This window comes from Delphinus delphis, chromosome 11 (genome assembly GCF_949987515.2).
Source record: "Delphinus delphis chromosome 11, mDelDel1.2, whole genome shotgun sequence".
In the NCBI taxonomy this organism is placed as follows: domain Eukaryota; kingdom Metazoa; phylum Chordata; class Mammalia; order Artiodactyla; family Delphinidae; genus Delphinus; species Delphinus delphis.
Window position 1 is genome coordinate 21,980,002 of NC_082693.1, and position 26,328 is coordinate 22,006,329.

Here is a 26,328-nt window from a genome sequence, read left to right on the forward strand (position 1 = left end):
TACGGGAAAAACCGTACTCACCTCTAAAATGTATTTTTTAAAAAATTCTACAAAATGCAGCTGATGCTAAAACTGAAATTAATTTTCCCTTAGCAAAAGAGTTATTATCAAATTCTTAAGCTACAGTGCACTCTGTACAACAATTCTACTTAAATCTGTTTATCTGCCTCCTAAAAAGTGAAATGAGTACATGCACAGAAGGTGAATGATTCCGCACAGACTCTTACAATAAGAGGAGCTTGATACAACTTACAAATTTGCAAGAATGTGATTACTGTCGGGACTGAGAAGTCTGCGTATTTGATGAAGGAGTTAAGTTCCTTGGTATATATCTGACATTCTTTTTGCTGCTCCTCAAAATCAGAAATAAAAGATTAACTACAATGATTTTTTTCCTGCTGAGGAAAACAATAAAATCTAGTTAACTCAGCTGACAGTAAGTTTTTGAGTTAAAAGATGGAAGGTATTTAAAAAATAACTCAAGGCATCATTTCTTAAAGATCTTTATTCCATATCAATCCACATACCAACTTTCAAATCAAGAAGCCTCTGTCTGCCTGCACTGTTCAACGTGTAAATATCACCTACCCCACCTGGGCATTCATAAAGATCACAGCTCTCAATCAGATGCTATGCTGTTTGCTGAATGCCACATTTCCACAAGGGGCTATCTACCATGTCATCTTATAAAGCATTGTTTAGAACTTTTATATATAATATTCAGGCTACTAGCAACTCAGACCATGATCACAGGGTGGGTCTTGGGGAGCTCAGATATTGATCTGTAGGTCTGTAAAAATAAATCTTAAAAATCTGCACAGCTCTTGCATCATGTTGTTCCCTCACAGCTCAGTCTAAAATCTTCAAGCCTTTCCTTAGCAGCTCACTGAATAAATGGCTTAGGCTTTCCAGTACTTATGCATACAAATTTTATCAAGAACAAAACTAAAGAACTTTTCATTTTATTTAGTTGAATATCTGAGAAAACAGAAGAGGTGTGATTTTAAGTCGTATCATCTGTTTGGCTCTAACATGCGAGTTAAGACCTCAGGAGCCAAAATGTTTGGGTGGGATACCAGCTCTCTTCACCTACTAGATGTGTGACCTCAAACTCTATACCTCAGTTTCTTCATCAGTAAAAGAGAGATATAATACTACCTATGACAAAGAGTTAAAGATTAAATAATATAAAGAGGAAGAGTATCTAATTTTCAGGAAGCTCCCAATAAATGCTAGCTATCATTACTTTATAAACACCAGAGCACAAAACTACACGGGAGTAGAGGTGATTTCTAGATCCCTTTGCAATAACATTCCAAGGATATATGGCTCTTCAAACCTGAACATTTTAAGAATATTGAACTTGACTAAACATCTTTGTCATCCTGTAGATTACATGTATTGTCAGTGTAACTTACGAGTAGACAGGAATATATTCACAGGGGAAATTATGATTGGCATTCTAAATAGGTCAACTTCTTTGACTGCAATGTAAGGAAAGAGACCGTAAATCACCAGTTCCACAGGCTACCAGGGAATATTTTCAGTACTCATTATCTTTTCTAATACTACAGTACAGAAACTACGAATTTTATATATTCAGAATCATATCTTATAGACATCTTTACTATTTATGATTTATATGTTTCTCCCTTTTTATGAGAGGGAATAGTTTGTAATGCTCTATAAATCTTAATAGAATTACATACTGAAGAGTGTAAGGTGAAGAAAATTGACCCCCCCCCCAAAAAAAATCCTTAAAACCAAACCAATCCATTGAACCAAGTCCTTCCTATTTCCTGCTCCACCTTCCACCAGCCCACCTCTATCCAATCCACCCAGCTCCTTCTATCTCCTGACCACCTCAGGTGAACCCTTACTCAGACCTGGACCTAAAATACCTCGAAGTACACAAACCTAAGGTGTGATGCTATAATTAAGCCACACTGTTGAGCAGCACACACATGCTAACAGGTCTTTCTATTTTGTGGTAGAGAGTCACAGAAATAAGAGTAAAACAGCATGGCGTTGAGGATGGAGAACATTAGAAATCATACTGCCTTAAAGCCATTTTGAAAACATTCCTTCTCTTCTCTTTCCCCGCCCACATTTTCCAACATACATATTTTTTAAAATGCAAATAAACATGCCTGCTGTTGTTACCTTAAAGGAGCCTGTCAAACAGAACCCATCCCAAAGGAACACTGAGCGTCCAAGGTAGAGTTATATATATCCTTTGTAACTTTTTGCTTTTCTACCAGAATCGCCTAAACAAACAAAACTTTATAAAATTTTTATAAAACTTAGCTAACTTTCCCCCTTCGGGACTTTCAGTATACAATTTTTATGTTTTAACCTTCAATAAAAATAAGTACTGTTAACTTATAACAAACGGTACAGAGGTGATCACTGGATTTCACACAGACATGCCTAATAGAAAATTCAATTTTCATTTACTTATACTACTCTTAGCAATCTTCAAGATATTGCCACCCACATCTTCTCTCTCATCCTTTTGGTGCAAAGGAACACGAAAGCAAGGAAGAATATTAAGTAAAATTAATTTAGGAATTGTAATCAAAGGGATTACAAATTGTAAATGTTTTTAAGGTAGACTAAATACCAGATAAAACGTAGTTATGTAATGATTTTCCTTAATATATCATACATAGAAGGCTAATAAAATCAGAAAACTCGGTCTCAAAGTCGCAAATTGCTTTAAGGATATCTGTTTCAACCATGAAGCAAACTTGCTTCATTGCTCTATTTTTAAATTTGCACCAGCTATACACAGAAACACACACATACACACACACACAACTTCCAGTATCAGAGACCAAATAAACAAAAATGAAAATGGAGATTTTCTTTTAAGGTAAGATTTTAAATTTAAATAAGTGAAGTCTCAAATGTAGTATTTGGATAGCTTGTGTGAAAAACCCTGGTGTGAGTTTTCTGTTTTAATTCTGAGATATCTCTTGGGAATGCTTCGATACACAGACAGAAGAAATCCAGTCGATTAAGCGTTAGACAACCAAGTATTAGGTAATGTATGTAACAATGCAATTCAGTTCTCCTGAGTCCCTCCACATTACAAACCTGGAGATAACACTGCCTGCTCTATATACTTCCTAGAACTGTTGAAAGGTAGCAAAATATTTTAAAATACTTTGAAAACAGCAAAGTGCTATACATTCAAAGCATTTTTTGTCATATTCATTCACATGTAAACTGCCCTACATTTTAATCAGCCACAGGCAAGCTCTCCATCTACACTCTACATGCCATTTCTCAGTGTCAGTAAAAGGATCATTGTGATAGGCTGGATAATGGCCCTCCCCAAAGATGTCTATGCCCTAACCAACCAGAACCTGAGAATGTTACCTTACACAGCAAGTGAATTTTGCAGATGTGATTTAGTTAAGGATCTTTCGATGGGGAGATTATACTGAATTATCTAGGTGGTTCCTATGTAATCACAAGTGTCCTCGTAAGAGGGAGCCAGGAGGGTCAGAGTAAGAGAAGGGGATGTGACAATGGAGACTCTGTGTGTGTGTGTGTGTGTGTGAGAGAGAGAGAGAGAGAGAGAGAGAGAGAGAGAGAGAGAGAGAGAGAGCGCGGGGAGAGGGGGAGTTGAAGATACTACTGCTGCTGGCTTTGAAGATGGAGGGAGAAGCCATGAGCCAAGGAGCACAGGAGGCCTCTAGAAGCTAAAAAAGGCAAAGAAACGAATTTTCTCCTAGAGTCTCCAGAAAGAACGCAATCGACACCTTGATTTTAAACTTCAACCTCCAAAGCCATAAGATAATAAACATGTGGGTTGTAAACCACTAACTTTCTGATAAATAGGAAACTAATATGATCATGAAAGCACAACCACCTGTTATCCCAGGACTGATATTCACAATTTTTTTCTGAGAATACACAATAAGTTGTAAAATAATAGCTTTGACCAGTTTCTGAATCTGTTTCCCAAACCCATTCCCCCCAGACTGGCGAGTCCTTTAGATCCCCTCCACTGGCACGGATAACGGAACACCAGCTGTGTAAGACGGGCCAACTGACAACATGTAGAGATCATCCAGGCCTGTCTCTTTCCCAGCATAGGTATTTGAATCATTCTGGATCTAATATGCTTTTTTAAAAAATTTCTTGGGGGGGAAAAACGTCTTCTCCTTCCACTAGTAGAAATGCTTCTCATTCTAAAACATTTAGAATGAAAAAGTTGTCTAAGATGTAGAATTCTTTCAGCTAAAAATTTTTTTCTTACTCTGTCTTTAGTAAACATGGAAATTGAGAAATGATACATATAAGTCTCTTTCAGGTTTTTCTTTCTAAGTTAATGACTACACTTCCATATTCTTTAATATTTTCTTAGAGGTTTTCTAAACCTTTATCTATTTTGGATATTATATTCTGCTATGTTCCGCCTGCCTATGACTTAAAATCTGGACCTCTAAACATGCTGGACAAAATATATTAACCTTTCTTAATAGTGATATACACCATTTGTAAAAGTTGGCTGCGATCTAATAAATAAGATTAGGCAGAGAGGAAGGAGTTCCAATTTAAGCCCTGGTCCTGACACTGCCATGTGACCTTGAGCAAATCACATAACCTCTCTGGTCTCAGTGACATCATCTATAAAACAAGGAACTTGAACTAAAGATGCAGTGTCTTAAAAGAGAGGTACAAAGTATTTTGCTAATTCTATGGAGAAAGTAGTCACCTCTGGCAAAAACAATTGATAAGTGCTCCTCATTAGCTCCTTCACAAAGATAACACTAGGGATACTGAGGCTTGTTTGGACTTTAACAATCCTGATTCCGGATGTAGCAAGCCTCGGTGCAAGGAAAGCCTGAGGGACACTGCAGGCACACTGAGTGGCACAGATTTTGCGAGGCTAATGGATGAGGAAGGGTGGGGGGAAGCATAGGGGGCACCATGGAGAGCCTGGAACACCAAGGCAGTGCAGAGCCCCTGAAGGTTCCTGAAAGGCTCTCGTGATCTCTGCAGATTGTGACCGGAGTCCACTAGCATGTGAAATGTACCCCGTGGTGGCCCTTAGCAAGCCGTGCCGTTCGCCACCTTCTCCCCAGTGCCCAGGCACAAGAACCGGCACTCAATAGTTGCTCACAGTGTGTGTGAGCTGAGTGACTGAGCCCCAATAGCCCTTCTCGTCTGACCCTCTCCCTGAGGACCGTGTCCCAAGAGTGCCATGCATATTATGCGTGATGGGAATGGTGTCCTTGGAGTTATGAAAACAGCAGCCCTGCCTCCCTTCAGGAGGTCTCAGGGAGCTGGGCTATTGGAGTTTTCTAGACAAGAGGAAATGAAAGCCTGAACTAGTGACAGCCCTGGGAATGGAAAGGAGAAACAATTGCCAGCATGATTTATTTTAGGGTGGTTTGGGAGATTTGCTGAAATACTCTTGACTAGTCAGAGTAAAATGTTACTTGATTTCTTCCCTATTTTCCTTTAGAGAAATTCAATAATAATCTATTACATAAAATTGGAAGGCTTATTATGTATCTCCTGATAAGCACAAGTTACTTATCATAAACCTCACTCTTCTGTCAAAAATTCATATGATCCCATTTTTCTACCTTTAGGATCTAGTACGTCAGCCAAAAATCAAACAATCTACAGCAATATTTTGAGGAACCAAAGAAAAACAACAAGAAGTCCCAAGGAACTCTATGTACCATTTTTTTAAAGGATGCCATATACTCAAACTTATAAGCATATTTCTTGAGTCCTATGCCACAGAAACATTTGCTAAAACTGCACTGACCACCTCACCTGTATTTTGATGTTTCTCAAATATAGATTAAATGAACTAACACAAAGCTTAAGTCATTTTGATTACTGAAGAAACATCTGATTCAGATGCTGTATTTTAAAGCTATGCCCCTTCTATTAATATCCAAGATTGCACTGTATTTCTTTTCTACAAGAATACTTTTTTAAAAAAAAAACCCTACCACTACAATCTTTTTGGAATTAGATAGCATATACATAAATGAATAAATAAAAATAAAATCCTTCCAATTTTAAACACAGCAGATGATTAGTATTTACAGAAACAGACCAAAAAAATTATTAAGGAGCATGGTACAAATTATGTTTGATACCTAGCATAAAAGTAAAGGGTAAAGGTAGCTAGCTAAAAAAACCTACACTAGATATATATTTTATATTTAAGTGTATCATCTTGGGTATTAAACATGCTGCTAGCTATCTCTTAATGAGCAACTGAGCTGTCATTTTTAATAACAGACTGACAATTATTATCTATAAGTTGATATTCCCTGAAAAGTCATCTGTGCAATACTTACATTAATACAGTTAAGAATAGAAACTTACAGTTGCATTTATTTTAAAAAGTATTATTTTATAATACTTGGCATAATATTATAGAAAATGACATGAACATATATTTACAATGAAAAATCAACATATTCCAAAATGCAGAGACCATTTCAATACGCAGTAGAACTTTATACAGAATCTTAATAACGCATCTCAGTTGCTCATTGTTAAAAAAAATTTACTTGGTCTGTTGATGTTATATGAGAAAAATATACATAATCAAGATAAAATATGATAAAAAATAAACCAAATACTTGGGCCATTCTAATCTTAGTCCCTTCTCAAATCAAAGCAGACATGACAGTTGAATAGCATAAAAACTCAAATTATCTAATTCATCTAAGTACACGACACCATTAATACGTAATGCAAGGAATTATATAATAGCCTATTGTAATTCATTCATTATAATATTCTAGAAATTCTATTTTATTTTCAAATACTAAGAAAAAATTTTAAATACCTCTTCCACAAAGCTGTCTTTTTTCTCTAGCATTTCTCGTAAAGTTTGAAGAATTTTAATGCACAATTTTTCTTCTTTCTCCATCAGTTTCTTTGTGTGATTGATCAACCTTAAAAGAAAACATTAAACTTTAATAGGACAGTGGTTTCTCTTCAAGCTATATACTAACATCATATGCTAGAGGAAAAAAAATCACACTATTATTTGAGAGTATAAAGCAAACCAGATACATGTTGTCGAAGTTTTAAAATTATACTTCAGCTTATAAGCTTTGTATTATAAAACCTTTGTTTTACAGTCAGTTTATCCCAGTGCACATGAATATCTGCAGTATATTACATTTTATTATATTATGTCATACTATATTATTTTCTATGTACTATATCACATTAACTGTATAGTAGAGCAGCAGTACACAACTTTGGAACCTTAGCATTAATGGGCTGCTTTCCAGTTTCCATTAATAATAATTGCTATGTTTCACTGCTAGGGCTTGGTAAAAACAGGCAGTTTTTGTGATTAGAATAAAAAAAAAAAAGGAACATCAACACAGTCTACCCATTTACTATGTTTGCTATAATTTAGGCAAAGACTCTAATTAATTTTACAGTGGTGACGTCTGCACTGGTGCTCTGTCAAGAGAAAAGTTTGCAGATCACAGTTCTATAACTCTCCAAAAATTCAGAATCAAGTAAGACGTTCAGAATCCGAATTTACAGCTTAGCACATATAGCTCATGTTGTTAAAAAGCTGGTTCGCAAAATGACCCTGTGAGATGTGTCCTCCTAGAAAAACAAAACGATGTAGAATATAACGGAATGATCTGATTTCAGTGACATAACAGGAGTCCTGAGGGACAGAGCCCTGAGGAAAAGTGACCTTTCGCTAGATAATGTCCAGGAGTGCTTATCAGCTCTCAGGGTGAAGTATGAAGACCTCCCCTGGATTTTCTCCATTCATCCTCACAGCAAGCTAATGTAATAGTTTCTATTATCAGGCTAATTTTGCTCATGAGAAAACAGAGCCCCAAAGAGAGAAAGTAACTTGCCTCTGGTTACACAGTTGTTCAGTGGTGGGATCTGGAAATAGACCCCAGGACCATCTGACTTCAGAGCCAAAATTCTGAAGCACCACTTTGTGGAGACAGGACAGTTCACTGATGAAGAGTCCTGACACACGCTAGGTCGTACACAGCTGCCTCTTATGTGACACCGTAAGTGCTATAGCAGAGGCAGTGGCAAATGCCATAAACTGGACAAAGAAACAATTATATTCTGTTGGGGGAGCTGCTTAGGGCTGATGAGAGAAGGTTTCGGTGACAAGGTAACACTTAACTATACAGATTTCACCTGGCAGGGAAGGGTGCAGAGAAAAGGCATCCTCGCAAAGGAAATGAACAAAGGGCAGATGCAGAAAGCTGATGGCACGTCCAGGGAATAAGTACTCCAACTGCCAGCTGACACTTAAAGACATGGAAGAGGAGAGTGTAAGAGGTGCAGCCTGAAAAGAAGGATCTGGGAATATCGTGCTAAAGAGTCTGGAATTTACGCTGTAGAAAATGGGGAACCACTGTGTTAAAGGACTTGTATGGCCCTGCCTGCCTGTGACAAAAATACGTCAGATGGAGGTGGGAACAAGGGCACAGAAGAGTGAGAACAAGCAAGAGATGAACAGGGCATGTGATGGGGTAAGGATACCAAAAGCAATATTGAAACAAAATAGCCAAGACCTGGCAAACGACGACATACAGAAAGTGGAAGAAGAGAGGGAAGGGAGATCACAGATGCCTGAAATGGGTGAGTTGGGTCAGTAGATGGAATATGATACTTTTAAATGACACCTATTTCACACTGTGAAGGAATAGTGATTTCCATTTAGACATGTTCCATCTGGGCAGGGTGCTATATGTCCATGTGGTCAGGCACAATAATTGTTCTAAAGTTCTCCTGACATGAAAAAAAAAAACCTGCCTCTCTAAAACCTCAGCTATTTAGTCTTTTTTTTCCCACATGATATAGTCTTTAAAGATATGAAAATCATTTGATGGACACTGTACATTTCTTTTGATTTTTTTTCTCTCTTAGGCTATTTCCATTTTTTTAACTTTTCTTTAGATAAAATATTTAATTCACTAACCATCTGAAAATATCAGTGGGAATGAATGAACACTTGCTCGGGATTTATACAGGTATTCGTCTATCATATAATGTTTGGTTGAGTTAGATCAGGTGACTTTCAAATACTTTTTTCTATGAACCCCACCATGCAAATACATGTCTGTGAGTGTATTTGTAAAACTAATGCAAAAGTTATCTTTACTCTATAAGATGCACTCTGATATTCTGTATTCTTTCCTAATTCATTTTTTAAAATTAACAGTTGCCTCTTCTCCACAAGTCACATACCACAGTTTGGGAAACAAAGCTTCTTCCTTCATAAGAGAGGAGTGAGTGCTGATATGAATGAACTATAAGCAGCCACCATAAAAGCTAACACCCACAATGACCTCTTCTCTTCTCTCTTACTCTATGTGAAATCTGGTCCTTTCCTGGGGTTTAGCCCTCGCATTCTCCTGCAGACACATCTGACTCAGCAAGTTCCAGGAATTAAATTCATTTGAGGAAGTCAGGAGGCCCACTTAAGGTCTACAGCAATTAATGAAGTTGGACTCTAATTTTAATAGATATCTTTGCAAATAAAACTCTTGGTTCTTCCCAGAATTAAGGAAGGAGTAAGTAAACAGATATCCCTGAGCCTCTGGCCATACTACAATCACACACATACAACAGAACAAAAAGCTTTTCTCTAACCACTACCCTATGTGTGACACCCTCTTCCTCCACCTGGGTGTAGGACCTGTGATATATTCCCATTATCATATCACTCTGCTTCTGTCCTTTGAATTTACCTAATATTGCAACAGATTTGCTTCATCTTCAGCACAGGTCAATATTTTCTTGATATTCTGAGTTACTTTATATTACCTTCTTATAGACCTATATCTTTAAGTTCTAGACCAGTGCTGTCCAACAGAACTTTTTCTGTGATAATTAAAATATCCTGTATCTGTGCTGCCTTAGTTGTTGGCCACTAGCTACATATGGCCATTAAGTACTTAAAATGTGGCAAATGTAACTGAGGAACTAAATATTTTACTTTTATTTAATTAATTTAAACGTTCATTTAAGTAGCCATGGACAGTTAGCAGCTACTGTATTGACACTCTAATTCTTGACACTCAATCAGCAAACTCTTGTTCTAAAGGGCCAAACAGTAAATATTAATAGTTTAGGCTCTGTAGGCCATGCAGACTAGGCAACTAGTGGGTTCTTCTACAACAGTATGAAAGCTGCCATAGATGACAATATGTAAATAAATGTGTGTGGCTGTGTTTCAACAAAACTTTCTTTGCAAAAATGATCAATGACCTGTGAGCCAGAGTTTGCCAATCACTTGTCTAAACTATCAAGTCTCTGGGATATAGCTATAGTATCATATGAATATACTGGAGTTAAAATTCTCAGGCTTATTACCCACTTTTTAACCTATATTCTATACACTGATACCTATTCATGGGAGGTTAAGTATATTTGTCAAAGACCCTATTTTTATACTAGGCAATATCTCTACTTAATTTTTTTTCCCAATGGCTTCCACCATCATCAGTTTTGCAGACACTCTGGACCTCTTCATTTAAAAATTCTTATTAGAAGTCTGGCCAATGTCCAGACAAATCCATTCTTCCCAGGCCCCTTAAGACATAGCAATCAAAAGCCAAGAATCCGTGATTCTGGCCATAATACAGAAACCCACCTATTCTTCAACAAGACCCCTGCAGTCAGTTCTTTGCACCCCATATCTTGTTTTCTCTCCCCAAATCCCAGCTGTAACTGGTAAAAGAAAGAACATACTTCTTGTGTCTCCACAACCTTCAGTTTTGCCCTCAGTATGTCAACAGAGGAGGTTTTGAGACCATTTCAGTTGTATCCTCAACCGCACAGGAACAGGCTGTGATGGATAATGGTCAAGAGGGTTGGAAGCCTCTTCTGACTCTCCATCCAGATACTCTCCCCAAGGTGACCGAGCACCTCTGACTGGCCATCTTGAGTCTCCGTGTAATTACTTGCGCAAATCACTCAGCCAAGGGTCCTCAACATTAAGGTCTGTCTTTTCTTTCTGGAGCTACTTACACTTTTTCTCACAACTGCTTTTATTTCCTTAAGAATTGTTCCTTTACCATTAAAATGAAAATATGCCACGATTAACACATCTACTCTAATAGACCTGACAATACCACAGAAATGCTGAGAGAAATACGTAAATGAGAAAGCTACAGATGAGGATCATCAAGGCATCATGGGAGGTGCTGGGTGGAGACTTAACAGCTCTTCCCCGAAGCATGCCTGGGCCCCAGCTTTCTCATCTCTAAAATGAGGCTCAACCTCGCAGAGCACTTGTGCAGATTAGATAACACACACAGGATAACAGTGCACATAGGAAGGCCTCAATAAATGCTACTACCCTTTCCTTCCTCTCTCTGTTAATGAAAATCAGTGACTTTAAACAGGAATCTTTTAAAACTTCATACCATAGAGTTATAGAAAGGAATCAGAACCAAGATACTCTTTTACGTGGTATTTTGTGCCCAATAATGACATTTCATTTTCAGCAAATATTAATAAATGTAAGTTGAACGTCACCAAAACAGAATTTCTGTTGAAACAGACTAATTTTTTGGAGGTATATTTTAACACGGATTTTAGACCTTTTACATGCTCTGCGAACTGTCATTAGGGATCAGCAGAGTAAAAAGCAGGGACGTCAGAGGCCAGCTCAGCGGAGCAGCACCTGCAGCGTCTCAGGCTGTACGCACTTACTTGGACATAAAAGCACCGCATCTTATTCTTGCATCGCTCCCCTCAGGAAACAGTAGCTCTGGACTGTACAGCACATCAACCAACACAGAGAATTCAGCCTGCATCATCGGGCTGAACTGTTGCTCCAAGGACGCCACTACATCCTAAGGAATAAAGCACAAGAGAGACCATGTAAAGACCTAACTCGGATTTCATCCTTTGAAGACAGGACAACCTTAAGAATACTAACCAGGAATGAGATGTGGGAATTTCAGAGAAGAGGCACCCTACTTCCCACGATACCAAATGTCTGTGCTTTAAGTATAGGCTGGTTTTCCGTATGAAAACTGTTTGAGTCTCCTTTTTCATTTATACTATAAGGGAGGGGTGGGTAGCTATATGATTTCTAAGGATATACAGACAAGATGATAAGTCAGTAAAGCCACTGTTACAAGCACTGCAGTGTTTAAGATTGCAATAGAGACGATGCAGGTATTCATCAAATTGGGGTATGCTCAGCAAACAGCTAAAAAAGACTTCATATATGTCATTGGTCATCCGGAACTAACCATTTCTTCCAACGGGAAAATTCCTTGACGTATTATCTGAACCAGCAGTAGTACTGTACAAGGGTTCAATTGCACTTAATAGTATTTCAAATTATATTTTTTGATAGACACTATTGGTCACCTGCCAATAGCCTTTCCTCATCCTCTTCCTTGCTAACAGAATCTCCATGTTATTTCTCAGTCAGGTAACAACATTCTCAAGGAGATGAGCTCCCTCAGCCTAAAGACAAGATTGATTAGTTTAAGCCAGTCATGGTCATTCCATTTCCCCTGCCAGTAATTGATTAGGAATGATTATGTGACATAGTCCTGGCCAATAAGACATCTGGTGAAGTCTGCTGAGTGCGGGGCTGTGTATAGGGGGAGGACCGGGCAGATTCTTTAGGAACTACCTATGATAGTAGTGTCTACGGTATACTTGATACTGCAGTGTACTTGAGATAGTAGCTATCTCAAGACAGCTCGAGAGTGTGAAAATCCAAAATACAAGGCAGCCCTCTTATGACCTTTGGAGACCAGCCTTATGCTGAAAGGCAACAGACCAATGGTGTTAAGGCCTGGACCTATCAAGCAACTGAACTAAACACCTCAGGAAGAGCCCCAAATCCAGATTCCTTGCTATGCAAAAGATATATTTTTTATTGTTTAAGCCACTTTTAGCTGAATATTGTGTTAATTATAGCTGAAAGCATCTGACATGTTTCTCAAACGGACTATAAGCAATAATTTACTGATCATTCTTTAATGATTAAAGCATCCCCTTTGTTTTTAAGATAACTAAGTTAGAAAATAAACCAAAAAAACTCACATAAAGCAATACTTTATTCACCCATACCTGTGGCATATTTTGTTAAGCAGAAGACTGACTGCCGATTGCTTATTGTTACTCTCAGCTATGGCAACACGCTTTTTTTTTTTTTTAATTGGTTGCACCAGGTCTTAGTTGCAGCAGGCGGGCTCCTTAGTTGAGGCAGGCGGGCTCCTTAGTTGTGGCATGCGAACTCTTAGTTTCGGCACGCACGTGGGATCTAGTTCCCTGAGCAGGTATTGAACCCAGGCCCCCTGCATTGGGAGCACAGAGTCTTAACCACTGTGCCACCAGGGAAGTCTGACAACATGTGTTTTTATGTTATTTTCTTCCTGGTAGTCTCTTGATTTCTTATGGCTAGATCTCAGGGGTTAACTTGTTTAACTCTTTCCTCTCTTTGTAGCAAAAGTGATCATTTCTACTTCAATTACTCTAAATAAGCTTTCTGAGAAATTCCTCATGACAGCTAGGAGAGACTACTAGAGAGGAAATCACATAAATGGGAAACTAGATATTATACAAAGGTGGGAAAAGAATATGCTTATCCAATGTGGCCATATTTAATAAAACATCACTAACACATACCTATCTTTCAGATTACCTCTCTTCTTCCTTTCATTTACTAAACAAATTGTGCCCAGGCTTCTATGATGTGAATTCTGTCTTTATCTCCTATTTTGATCATGGGCCAACTATGTGATCTCTGATTCATTATTTCTCCACGTGAAAACCCAGGATAATGATACTAGCAATTACATGGGATTAAAAGTAAATACATAAAACAGCCTCTACGATGTGTTGTAATAACCTATAATGGAAAAGAATCTGAAAAAGAATCATTGTTGAACACCTGAAGCTAACACAACATTGTAAATTAACTATACTTCAATTTTTTTTAATGGTTAAAAAAAAACAGGCTCTAACACGTATTGACCACTTAGTATTCCTGAATAAATGTTAGTAATTATTGAGTACCAGTTAGCTGCAATCATCACCCTGTTGCCAGACCTAGTGGTTCCTTTTCTGACCTCATGTCACTCAACCACTGCTAAGCATTTTACACATTTGGCCCTACTCTGTCAAACACTTTCTGCGCTTGGCTTCTGTAACATCGCACTCATCTTATTTTCCACCTATGTCCTGACCACTCCTTTACCAGCTCCTGGTAGCTCCTGGTCCTTTTTCTTCTATATCTACATTTTCTTGCGAGGAATCTCACGCAATTCCATGGTTTTAATATCATACGTATGCTGAAAATCCCCACATCTATATTTCCTGTATGGACATCTTTCCAAACCACTTCAGACTCATATATCCAGCAGCCTATTTGACACACTCACAGAGATACTGACATAGACATCCAACACTTAAAATTCTCCATACAGAACGCCTGATTCCAACTCTCCCATTCTTCCCTATCCTAGGAAATGATCCAATCATATCATACCCAGGCTCATCCTTGATTTCTCTTTCCAACATCCCACATCTCATCCATCCATCCACCAAGTCCCCCTGGCCCTAGGGGACCAACTATATCCAAAGTTCATCTACTTATCTTCATTGCTGCTGCTATCCCCTTAAGCCAAGCCACCAACACCTTTTGCCTGAATTAATACAATAACTACCTAACTAGACTCACTGCTTCCATGTCTGGACCCTACAATCCATTCACCATTCAAGATCCACAGTGTTTTTTAAAAGGTAAGCCAAGTCATGCCTATAGTCTGCTAAAAATCTCTAATGATTTTCCATCACATTTAGAATAAATCCAAATGCTTTACCATGGAAGTCTCTACATGAATTGGCTCCTTATTTCATAATATTCTCTTCCTTTGCTCACTCCTGCCCCAATGGGCTTCTCTTGGTTCTTCAAACCCACATCCTCGTTCCTGCCTTAACATCTCTGCATTTACTCTTCCCTCCCCATAAAGCTCTCTATCCTCCTATCTTTGAACAGATTATTCCTCTTCATTATTTGGGTCTCAACTCACTGTCTCCTTAATAGAGAGGAGCTCCCTCCCTGCAGGATCACTCTCCCAGCAATTCTCCATCATATTGTTATACTGATTTATTTTATTCACAGCAGTTTTAATTCTGTAACATCATATCACTTACTTAATGCATCAGAATGCATTTTCTATGAGGGCACAGACCTCATGGTTCTATCTCCAGTACTTAACACAGTGGCTGGAACGGAGTTTTCATCAAATATATATTTATCCAGTGAATGCCAATGACTGTGCTAAAAGAAGTTTAAAGCACGCCCTCTTTATTTCTCCCCTGAAATGTCTACGCCTCTGGCTCTCATGAACCTGACTTCCCTCCTTTCTGACGGTGTCTTTTTTTCCTCATTTATTTGGCCATTCTGCCACTTCCGGCCACTCACAAAATGTTCTTTGTTTTTCCTATCACTATACTCTCTACTTCAGCAATACCAACCACTATCCTCACTCCAACTATTATCTCCAAATATAGACTTACCTTCCAATACATTCAGTAGCCTATAAACCTAATTCACTGTATGTTCAATGATCATAGCCAACATCTTTTACCGGATCCTCTCCTTCCCTCTTACAATGAAGAGTCTATAACATCACCTAGTCTCCAATCATCAGTGCCTCTTAAACACCCCTCATGTCCCCTCTCTGTCTCCATCCAAAAACCACCAGGTCTGTTCACCCTGCCTTCATTATTGTATATAACACCTACTTTTTCATTTCATTGATACCACCACCTGGCTGATATGTTTAGTAATTTCTTATTAATCTGCCTTCCTCTAGTCTCTTCCTGATATTTCTATCCTGCAAACCAATAACTGCTTACTCATTTATAATGACATTTTCCTCAAAACATTTAATGACTTATAACCTTCAAGTTTTCAGACTGAGTCTAACTTGTTTTTTGTTTTTTTTTTTCCCTTCGGCTTTGCCACGTGGCATGCAGGATCTTAGTTCCCCGACCAGGAATCAAACCTGCGCTCCTGTGGCCCCTGCAGTGGAAGCACGGAATCTTAACCACTGGACCACCAGGGAAGTCCCTAACTCGTCTTTATAATCACGTATAATGCTCATCTATCAAAACTCTGAACCTTCACCATTTAATCTACTCATTACCTCTTACAATATTTATTCCAGTTCATGTCTTGACCATTCTTCACGCCAAGAACTTTCCTCAAGCCATACCCCAGATCATCCCATGAAATCTTCCACTAATTATGTGAGAGGAAAGATATCTGTTATGGGCTGAATTGTGTCCCTCTCAAAACTCATATGATAAAGCCCTAACCCTGGTACTTCAATGTGACTATATTTGGAGTTAGGGCCTTTAAAGGGGTAATTCAGTTAAAATGAATTCATATGGATGGCCTCTAGTCCAAAATGCCCGGTGTCCTTATAAGAAGAGATTAGGGCACAGATGTGTATGTGCACAGAGGGAAGACCATATGAGGACACAGTGACAACTAGGCCATCTGCAAGCCAAGGAGAGAGGCCTCAGAAGAAAACAACCTGCTAACACCTTGATCTTGAATTTCTAGCTCCAGAACTGTGAGAAAATAAATTTCTGTTGGTTAAACCACCCAGTCTGTGGTATTTTGTGATGGCAGTCCAAGCAGACTAATACAATGTCTCTCTTTACTCAGTGTCCCAGAATGTCCAGGCCAAAAACAGGAGTGGGATACTATGCAAATAAATTGGGAGTAAAGGTGCTCACACCATTCTCACCAAAGGAGTATAAAAGTATACTTAGAGATGAATTGAAGCAAGGTTGTAAATATTTATTACATGAGTCTTTACAGTAAATTATTTTACCTAATGTACTGAAGTTATTAAGACCCATTACTCTACTATCAGAGCACATTAAATAATACATACTCACCAAAAACAACTCACCGCAACTTCTACCTAGAAGCTATGCTTTTTAAAAGGGTGGTGTTCATAGGACATTGTAAAGTAAAGCCTGGTCCCCAACTAGAATTTGATATTTTTAACCATATTTTATTTATGTGACTACATATATTAAAAATTATAATTTAGAAAATATTAATGCCATTTCATGCTCTTATTGTACCTGTAACTTTTCAATAATATTTCTATAATCCCAAGAAGGCCCTCCAAGAGCTTCCTTAAAGCGTGGTCCAGAGCGAGCTGATAGTCTCCAACCCATGGCCGCTCTCTGCACCATATTGGAATGACTCTTCATAAAAAGAGTATTAACTTGGCCGTCCAAATCCACTGGAATGGCAATTCCACGATTCTTTGCTGAAAAAGAAAGATTTAAAATATTTTCCTCTTTATTTGACTAAAGCTACTTGCATGCTATCAAAATAATTTTGTAAAGATAGAACAAATAAAAAAGAAAAAAATAAGATAAATAAATTCTGGGATGTAATGTAAAGCATATAGTTAGCCATAGTGTATTATATATTTGAAAGTTACTAAGAGAATAGATCTTAAATGTTCGCATCACAAGAAAAAAATTGTAACTATGTGAGATGATGATTGTTAACTAAATTTATTGTAGTAATCATTTCACAATATATACATATATCAATGACAATATTACATGTTAATCATATCTCAATAAAATTGGGGCGAAAAAGAAAATGTAAACCTTCAAATTCTGTCAAATTATTTTATATAACTGAAAAGTTTTTAACTTGAAAGTATCTCAATTCTTAAGACCAATTATTAAAGTGGGCTCATTAACGTTCAAGAATTTATGTGATTTCTTGATGGTTAATGTTTGAAACGCACTTTACAAAGCACCAATATGGCAAAACACTGTATACCAACCATGTAAATTTGTACCTTCCAAGATGCAAAGGAAAATTAAAAAGCAGACAGAAGACACATGATAAAATCCTGCCAGTCCACTTTATTACTATAATTCACGTGTATGTGTCTGTGCACAAACATGCACAAATGCACCAAACTGCATGTGGTAAAACATCTGAGAGAAGAAATAAAAAACTGACAAGTATAAAAAAATCTGCATTGGAAGACAGTACACAGTACACGTCCTTCTTTCTTCCCAGGATCCACTGAAATTTATATATTAATACACTTATATCACAATACTGAAAAATAAGAGTGCTTGCCGTAAGGAAAACAGAAATGTTGAGGCATTTCTGCAAGCAGAATGAAGATGGGATTTGTCCATCAGAGAAAGAAGAAAGAAGAAATTGCTCTACAAGACATAAGAATGAGAACAGGTCTTCCTAGGTTCCCAGACACACACAAAGTGGTCACGGGGGATGGGAAAGTCATCTGGCAACTCAAGAAGGAATAGCATCTGAATATCTGGGAAGTGAAGGCCTTCATCCCTCTGACTAGCATAAACAGAGCAGCTGGCAGCAGAGGTTTTTACCCAGAGGATAAAGTTAAAGACATGCAGAAATGTTCTCTCAACAAACACGAATACCTGCCTGGAGAGAATGCCAAATGAAGGGGCTAAGAATTGACAGAGAAGCAGAACAGAGCTTGAAGAAACTGCAAAGTCCTCATCAAATAAGCAGTAGCACAGCCGGGAGAGAGAAGGCAGCTCAAAGAAGAAGAGAAAATATACAAAAGATCCCAAGCCCTGACGAAAGCCCTCCTTATTTTAACACTTGTTAGTATTCCCAGCTTGCCTTCTGCTTCACACACACACACACACACACACACACACACACACACACACTCCAAGAAAGCCTGTGTATCATTTATTCAGCCCCTCACCCAGAACTCAGGGTAAGCCCTGTCATTTATATGAGAAAGCTAGTAGAGAAACAGAGCCTCAAAACTGCAGTGGAGTAATATTCCATTGTATATATGTGCCACATCTTCTTTATCCATTCATCCGATGTTGGACGCTTAGGTTGTTTCCATCTCCGGGCTATTGTAAATAGAGCTGCAATGAACATTTTGGTACATGACTCTTTTTGAATTATGGTTTTCTCAGGGTATATGCCCAGTAGTGGGATTGCTGGGTCATATGGTAGTTCTAGTTGTAGTTTTTTAAGGAACCTCCATACTGTTCTCCATAGTGGCTGTACCAATTCACATTCCCACGAGCAGTGTAAGAGTGTTCCCTTTTCTCCACACCCTCTCCAGCATTTATTGTTTCTAGATTTTTTGATGATGGCCATTCTGACTGGTGTGAGATGATATCTCATTGTAGTTTTGATTTGCATTTCTCTAATGATTAATGATGTTGAGCATTCTTTCATGTGTTTGTTGGCAGTCTGTATATCTTCTTTGGAGAAATGTCTATTTAGGTCTTCTGCCCATTTTTGGATCGGGTTGTTTGTTTTTTTGTTATTGAGCTGCATGAGCTGCTTGTAAATTTTGGAGATTAATTCTTTGTCGGTTGCTTCATTTCCAAATATTTTCTCCCATTCTGAGGGTTGTCTTTTGGTCTTGTTTATGGTTCCCTTTGTTGTGCAAAAGCTTTGAAGTTTCATTAGGTCCCATTTGTTTATTTTTGTTTTTATTTCCATTTCTCTAGGAGATGGGTCAAAAAGGATCTTGCTGTGATTTATAAAAAATAAATAAATTTTTAAAATTCAAAAATGAATAAATAAAAAAATTACTTAATTAATAATTAAAAAAAAAGAACGAGGTTGGAAGACTGTCAAAACAGCACACAGATCACACACTCAAGCCCCGGAAGAGGGGGAAGTGCCTTAAGTCCCCCACTTCGGATGACATCTCCCTGTCTCACAAGTCTCAGTCTGACTGGGCTAGCTTTGGCAAGGGGACGGAGCTGGATCAGGAGCCACTGCTGCCATATCTGGATCAAGTTCCAGTTTTGGTCTATCATCCAACACCTAGCCAGACTCGCCTAGCAACTCAGCTGAGAGGAACAGAATAGGATAGCTCAAAAGAACAGGCCTCATACAGCATCAGCCTAAAGGAGTTTATGACCCTGGAAGAAATGGATCAGAAAAAAGGATCCGGGGGACTTCCCTGGTGGTGCACTGGCTAAAGACTCCACACTCCCAATGCAGGGGGCCCGGGTTCGTTCCCTGGTCATGGAACTAGATCCCACATGCATGCTGCAACTAAGAGTTTGCATGCCACAACTAAGAAGCCCACCAGCTGCAACTAAGACCCAGCGCAACCAAAAAAAAGAAATCAATCAATAAAATAAAACAAATATTATTAAAAAAAAAACAAACTGCAGTGGAAGCCCACGCCAGTCATTATAGATCTTTACGACACACGGCCAAGAATCACAGGGAAAACCAAGAACGTTAAGAATAACCAGCCCCAGTGAAAACAAATGATTTAGGGAAGCACAAAAAATATTTAAATAATTGTAATTATTGTCCTCAGAAAATGTGAGCATATGGTGCCTCCAAAACATTAGGAAAAAAAGAAAGAAAGAAATCTTGGAAATTAAAATATGATTGCGCAAATAAACGTTTCAAAATTGGCTGAAAAAGAAAAAAATAGGAATAAGGACCAAGCTGATAATCTGGGAAAGTTAAGGAATCTTGTAGAGCATAAAAGAGTCAAAGGGGGGACTTGCCTGGTGGTGCAGTGGTAGAGTCCGCCTGCAAATGCAGGGGACTGGGGTTCGAGCCCTGGTCTGGAAGGATCCCACATGCCACAGAGCAACTAAGTCCGCGTGCCACAGCTGCTGGGCCTGCGCTCTAGAGCTGGTGAGCCACAACTACTGAGCCCGTGCGCCACAACTACTGAAGTCCGCGTGCCTAGAGCCCATGCTCCACAACAAAGAGAAGCCACCGCAATGAGAAGCCTACGCATAGCAATGAAGAGAAGATCCCACTCGCTGCAACTAGAGAAAGCCCATGCGCAGCAACGAGGACCCAACGCAGCCCAAAAATTAATTAATTAATTAATTTAAAAGAGTCAAAGGGAAAATAAAACAGAGAATATGAAATAGGGAGGGTCATCCAGGAAGTCAAATAACTAATAAATGTAAGCTCTAGAAAAAATATCAGAGACAATGAAAAGGAAGAAATGATTAAAAAAAGATAGAGGACAATTAGTCACCTTGAGCTGAAGAAAGATGTTAAGTCCTTAAACTGAGAAGGTCTACTGTGTGTGTTTAATAGTATTAAATAAGCATATTGGCCATATTCTAGTAAACATCTATAATGTTATTATGGATTGAATTGTGCCTCCCAAAAATATATGTTGAGGTCCTAATCCCAAGGAAAACAACAGTGGGCAGTACTATTTCTGCCAGTGAAAATTCTCTGAAGCTCAGAGATACTTAAAAACTTCTCGAAAACAGATAATTTTAGCTACCAACACAAAAAGTTCCCAATTTAAACAAGGGCTCAAGCTGAAGCATTAAGGAAATAATAACAGCTCTAAGGCAACCCTAACGATCAATTGCACCACTGCCCAAATTTCCGTAGTGAATGTTTTCCTAATATTCATTATAAATTTCCCTTTCCAAAGCATACAATGTCTCTGTTTCTGTCCATCACTCACAGCAAAGCAACTGCACTCCTGTCCCATCTGAAGGACCGACAGCCTTGAAAAGTCCAGGCTGCACATATTTTAATAAATACTTAATCCTGCACCATGATCAAATCCCAGCGAGACTTTCATCCTTTTATGGCTGTTTCACTTATAAACTGGGTTTGCTCTAAACATTCAAAGTCAAACAGAAGACAATACTTCTTATATGTTGTTTTTTAAGCAACAGAAAATAACGAAAATTGTAAAACTGAAAGTTGCTCAAAACTTATTACAACAAAGTTTTCGCTCATGTTTAAACAAAGTTGGGGGGGGGGTGGACTTAACCTCACCTTTAGGAAACAGGTACGTTAGATACAACTAACCAACAAGTGAGCATTTGTTGCTATGAACGTCACTTACACAAAGACGTGCTCAAGGAGTATTCTAATGATATCAGTGGGAATGGAATCCGATGGTAGCACCTCTGTTATTCCTAGCAGTGCAGCCCTCCTATCAGTGTGGTCAGGGAAGTCTCACCCCCGCACCCCTACCTCATGCATCTATGAGCTGCTGCCACTATTCCACTACGGCCAGCAGCAGGGACAAACCAGAATGAGAAGACTCCACCATCCCAAAGTTTATTGAAAGGGTTTTTTTGGTCTCCAAACTGTACCACTCTAGGTGGTATTTTCTAGTCTCTTGTCTTAGCACAGATTGCACGATATAAATTAACTGGCTAAAGTAAACCCTACTTTCTCATGTCCAAAGGTAAACTCTAGCCAAAGGCTAAATCACAATTTCTAGGCAATAAAAGAAAATTAACTATGCAACTGGGGAAAGGATTTGAGTTAAAATAAGTCAGCTGTGTAGATAATGACGAAACTTTTTCAAGCAATTGTAAAAATATTAATACCATTAAAGACATGGCCTGAAATAGATTCTCTGTACTGTCAAAATATTATAAAGATTAATTTGAAAGCAAAGTTGACAGTGTTGAGCTTCCCTGGTGGCGCAGTGGTTGAGAATCTGCCTGCTAATGCAGGGGACACGGGTTCGAGCCCTGGTCTGGGAGGATCCCACATGCCACGAAGCAACTAGACCCGTGAGCCACAACTACTGAGCCTGCGCATCTGGAGCCTGTGCTCCGCAGCAAGAGAGGCCGCAATAGTGAGAGGCCCGTGCACTGTGATGAAGAGTGGCCCCCGCTTGCCACAACTAGAGAAAGCCCTCGCACAGAAACGAAGACCCAACACAGCTAAAAATAAAAAATAAAATAAAAAAATAAAAAAGTTGACAGTGCTAATTTAGCTTCCTATATATTGTTTAAAAATTAAAGCAGAAGATTGTGACTAGGAAAAGAAAGGAATTAATTCATGATCTCACTTACAAGACCATTAATAACTAGAATAATATTTTTCAAATGCAACCAAAAATATGATTCAAACTTAGCTTCCTTTTATTTAGCTAGAAAAAATTCTGATATAAATAGTATATTGCAATGTGAACTAGGACGAATTCTTGGGGTTAATGGTTACCCCACCTCCCAACCCCCAATAAGGAAAAACTAATGAATTTACCAACAGTCAGTTATTCTTTGGGCACATAACTCCAACTTCTGTGTTTTAGTGGTCGCATTAAAGTTTAAGATGTTTAAAAAATAAATGTTCCTAAGTTTCACTCCTAAGTTCGACTGAAGCTAAGATACTATCTTGTTAAGGGTATTTTGCCAGAGAATAAGCATATGGAGTTCTTTAAAAACTAATAAGAGAGAGGATGGGTTGTTATTAATTCACCTTTTATAGAGCTCTGCGCAGCGACAGTTCTCTAAAATGCGCTATCTTTATTCACAGGTATTGTGATTATTGGGCTAACCAACTAATTAGGCTTACAAATCCTGAAAATTCTCTAGATAAGACAAGACTTTGCAGTGATTTTAAGATGTAATTGAAATCTATTGCTAATTATTATTCATTAAGTCTTGCATATTGTGTGGAATTTTTAAATTAGACAAAATTACTGGTGGTAACTGCCAGACCAAAAATCTCTGAGAACACACATACTGCAGTGGTAAGCACCATGGAAAAAAAATGCTTAGAGAGATAAACTGACAGGAAAAAAAGTGCTTAGAGAGATAAACTGACAGGTAGGGGAAAAGGCAACAGAAAGTGTGAGCAGTAACTATAACGCTTCATTTATTGTCAAGCTCTCCTGTACAGGTCCGCAAGAGCAAGGACAGCTGGTGCACAAGGAAGGTATAATGGGGTTCTGAATCATGTCAAAATATCCAGGATAAATCTGTACCGAAACACTAGTGTTCTTAAATACAAAGAACACTAAAAACACAAAATGTATCTTTCTTGTTTGGTACTCAAACTATACTTAATTAACCCCTAAATTGAATAAATAAAACAATTGTATTACAGGTGTTAAACAGGATGTGGAGAAAAGGGAATCCTTTTGCACTGTTGGTGGGTATATAAATCGGTGCAGCCACTATGAAAAACAAGAGTATGGAGGTTTCTTAAAAATTAAAAATAGAACTACCATATAATCCACTTATTCTACTCCTGGGTATTTATCCAAAGAAAACGAAGGCACTAACCCCAAAAGACATACACACCCCCATGTTCAGTGCAGCATTATTTACAATAGCCAAGATATGGAAACAACCTAAGTGTTCATCAATTAATGAATGGATAAAGAAGATATCTTTTATATATATATATATAACATATATATACACATACAGTGGAATACTATTCAACCATAAAAAAGAAGGAAATCTTGCCATTTGGAATAACATGGATGGATCTTGAGGTTATTATGCTAAATGAAATAAATCAGACAGAGAAAGACAAACATCACATGATTTCACTTATACATGGAATCTAAAAATCGAAACAAATGAACAAACAAATCAAAACAAAACTCATGGATACAGAGAACAGATCAATGGTTATCAGAGGAGAAGGGGGTTAGGAGGTGGGTGAAAAGAGTGAAGGGGGTCGACTGCATGGTGATGGATAGAAACTATACTTATTGTGATGATCACTTTGTAGTGTATACAAATATCAAATTATTATGTTGCATACTTGAAACTAATATATTGTTCTATATCAATTTTACCTCAATTAAAAAATATATATAATTTTATGGTTGTGCAAGAACTAGTATTGGCACACGTGACTAGTCATCTGGAAAAAATTAAGTTAATTCCATATCTTATACCTTACAACTAAATATATTCCAGATAACTCAAAATTGTAAACAGTCACACCAAAAACACAAACAGACAGAGAAACTAAAAACATGAAAATTCTCAATGGAAATTAAGAAACAGCATCTTATACTGATCAAGGCCACTCTGAAGATGAAAGAAAACCTAAGCCCGTGCACCACAACTACTGAGCCTCTGCTCTACAGCCCGCAAGCCACAACTACTGAGCCCCCGTGCTACAACTACTGAAGCCCATGCGCCCTACAGCCCGTGCTCCACAAGAGAAGCCACTGCAATGAGAAGCCCATGCACCACAACAAAGAGTAGACCCTGCTCGCCGCAACTAGAGAAAGCCAGCGTGCAGCAACGAAGACCCAATGCAGCCAAAAATAAATGAATAAAATAAATGTTTATAAAAAAAAGAAAAGAAATTCCTGCATGCCAAAAAATATTGAAATGACAAATGAAAAATTGAGAAAAAATATTGGCTACTTATAGGCAAAGAGCTCATTTTCTTAAGAAATAAAGGGCTATCCAAACTATCGAGAAAAACAAAGCCTTCAGGAAAAGTGAGCAAAACACAAAAAGTGACAGTTCACAGAAAATACCAATGAATCAATCATATGGAAAGGTTTTGTTTTCCCTCACTCATAAGAAGAGAAACACACGTTAAAACTATAACAATACTTTTATTTATAAGATTTGAAAATATGTAAGAATTTGATAACACAGCACATTATCAAGGAGAAAGATACTCTCCTACATTGCTTGTGGCGTATAAATTGAACAACCTCTACAGAGGGCAGTATCTGTCAAAATTAGAACACCCAGAAATTCTACCTTCAGGTGTTTACCTTATTCTTCCTCATGAGCAAAATGACTAGAAACAACATAAATAACCAACAGTGGGGTTAAATAAATTAGAATATAGGCACACAATAGGATATCACGCAGCCAATGACAAGAATAGGATATTCACTCATTTCTTTGTATTCACCCAGGTATTTTGTTCATACAATAAATATTCACTGAGTACCTACCATGCTCTAGGCACAGTGTCAGGCTCTAGAACTTTGTAACAGATAAGGTACTTAGTTTTATTCTGCTTTGTGATTTCTATACATGTTACATCTACCCCCAATGTACTAGAAATTCATTGAGGGCAGGAAATATGGTTTGACAGACTGCAGTTCCCTTACAACTAGAATAATGCCTTTCAGGTAATGATGATTCATTATAAATAGTTCAATTAATAAATAAGTGAAAACCTTTATAAGATTTTGCCCTGTCTTCTGACTCATTCATATTTAATTTTTTTAAAGTAATAATGGAGGGACTTCCCTGGTGGTCCAGTGGTTAAGACTGTGCACTTCCACTGCAGGGGGCATGGGTTCGATCCCTGGTTGGGGAACTAAGATCCCACATGCCATGCAGCGCAGCCATAAATTAATTAATTAATAATGGAGTTTTTATATTTCCATTATTACTTTAAAACCATAATTACAGGGATGTATTATGTCAAGCTCTTTATACAATCAGCCATAACATCTAGATAGATGAAAATAGACATGTTTGTTTTAATAAAGACTGAATTTCTCTTCTCAAAGAATTAATGATTTACACACA

The 26,328-nt window shown here is 38.0% G+C and overlaps 1 protein-coding gene across 3 annotated transcripts in view; it reads right to left on the bottom strand.

Moving 5' to 3' along the window:
* The window catches only part of ITPR2 (inositol 1,4,5-trisphosphate receptor type 2), a 527,727-nt gene that overhangs the window by 213,885 nt on the left and 287,514 nt on the right, over positions 1–26,328 (bottom strand). For all 3 annotated transcript variants that reach the window (XM_060024473.1, XM_060024471.1, XM_060024470.1), the window contains 3 exons: positions 17,137–17,327; positions 11,713–11,855; positions 6,836–6,944 (listed from right to left, as the gene is read on the bottom strand). In XM_060024473.1, coding sequence (XP_059880456.1) covers positions 6,836–6,944; positions 11,713–11,855; positions 17,137–17,327 — 443 coding nt within the window. The remainder of the gene's footprint in view (positions 1–6,835; positions 6,945–11,712; positions 11,856–17,136; positions 17,328–26,328) is intronic.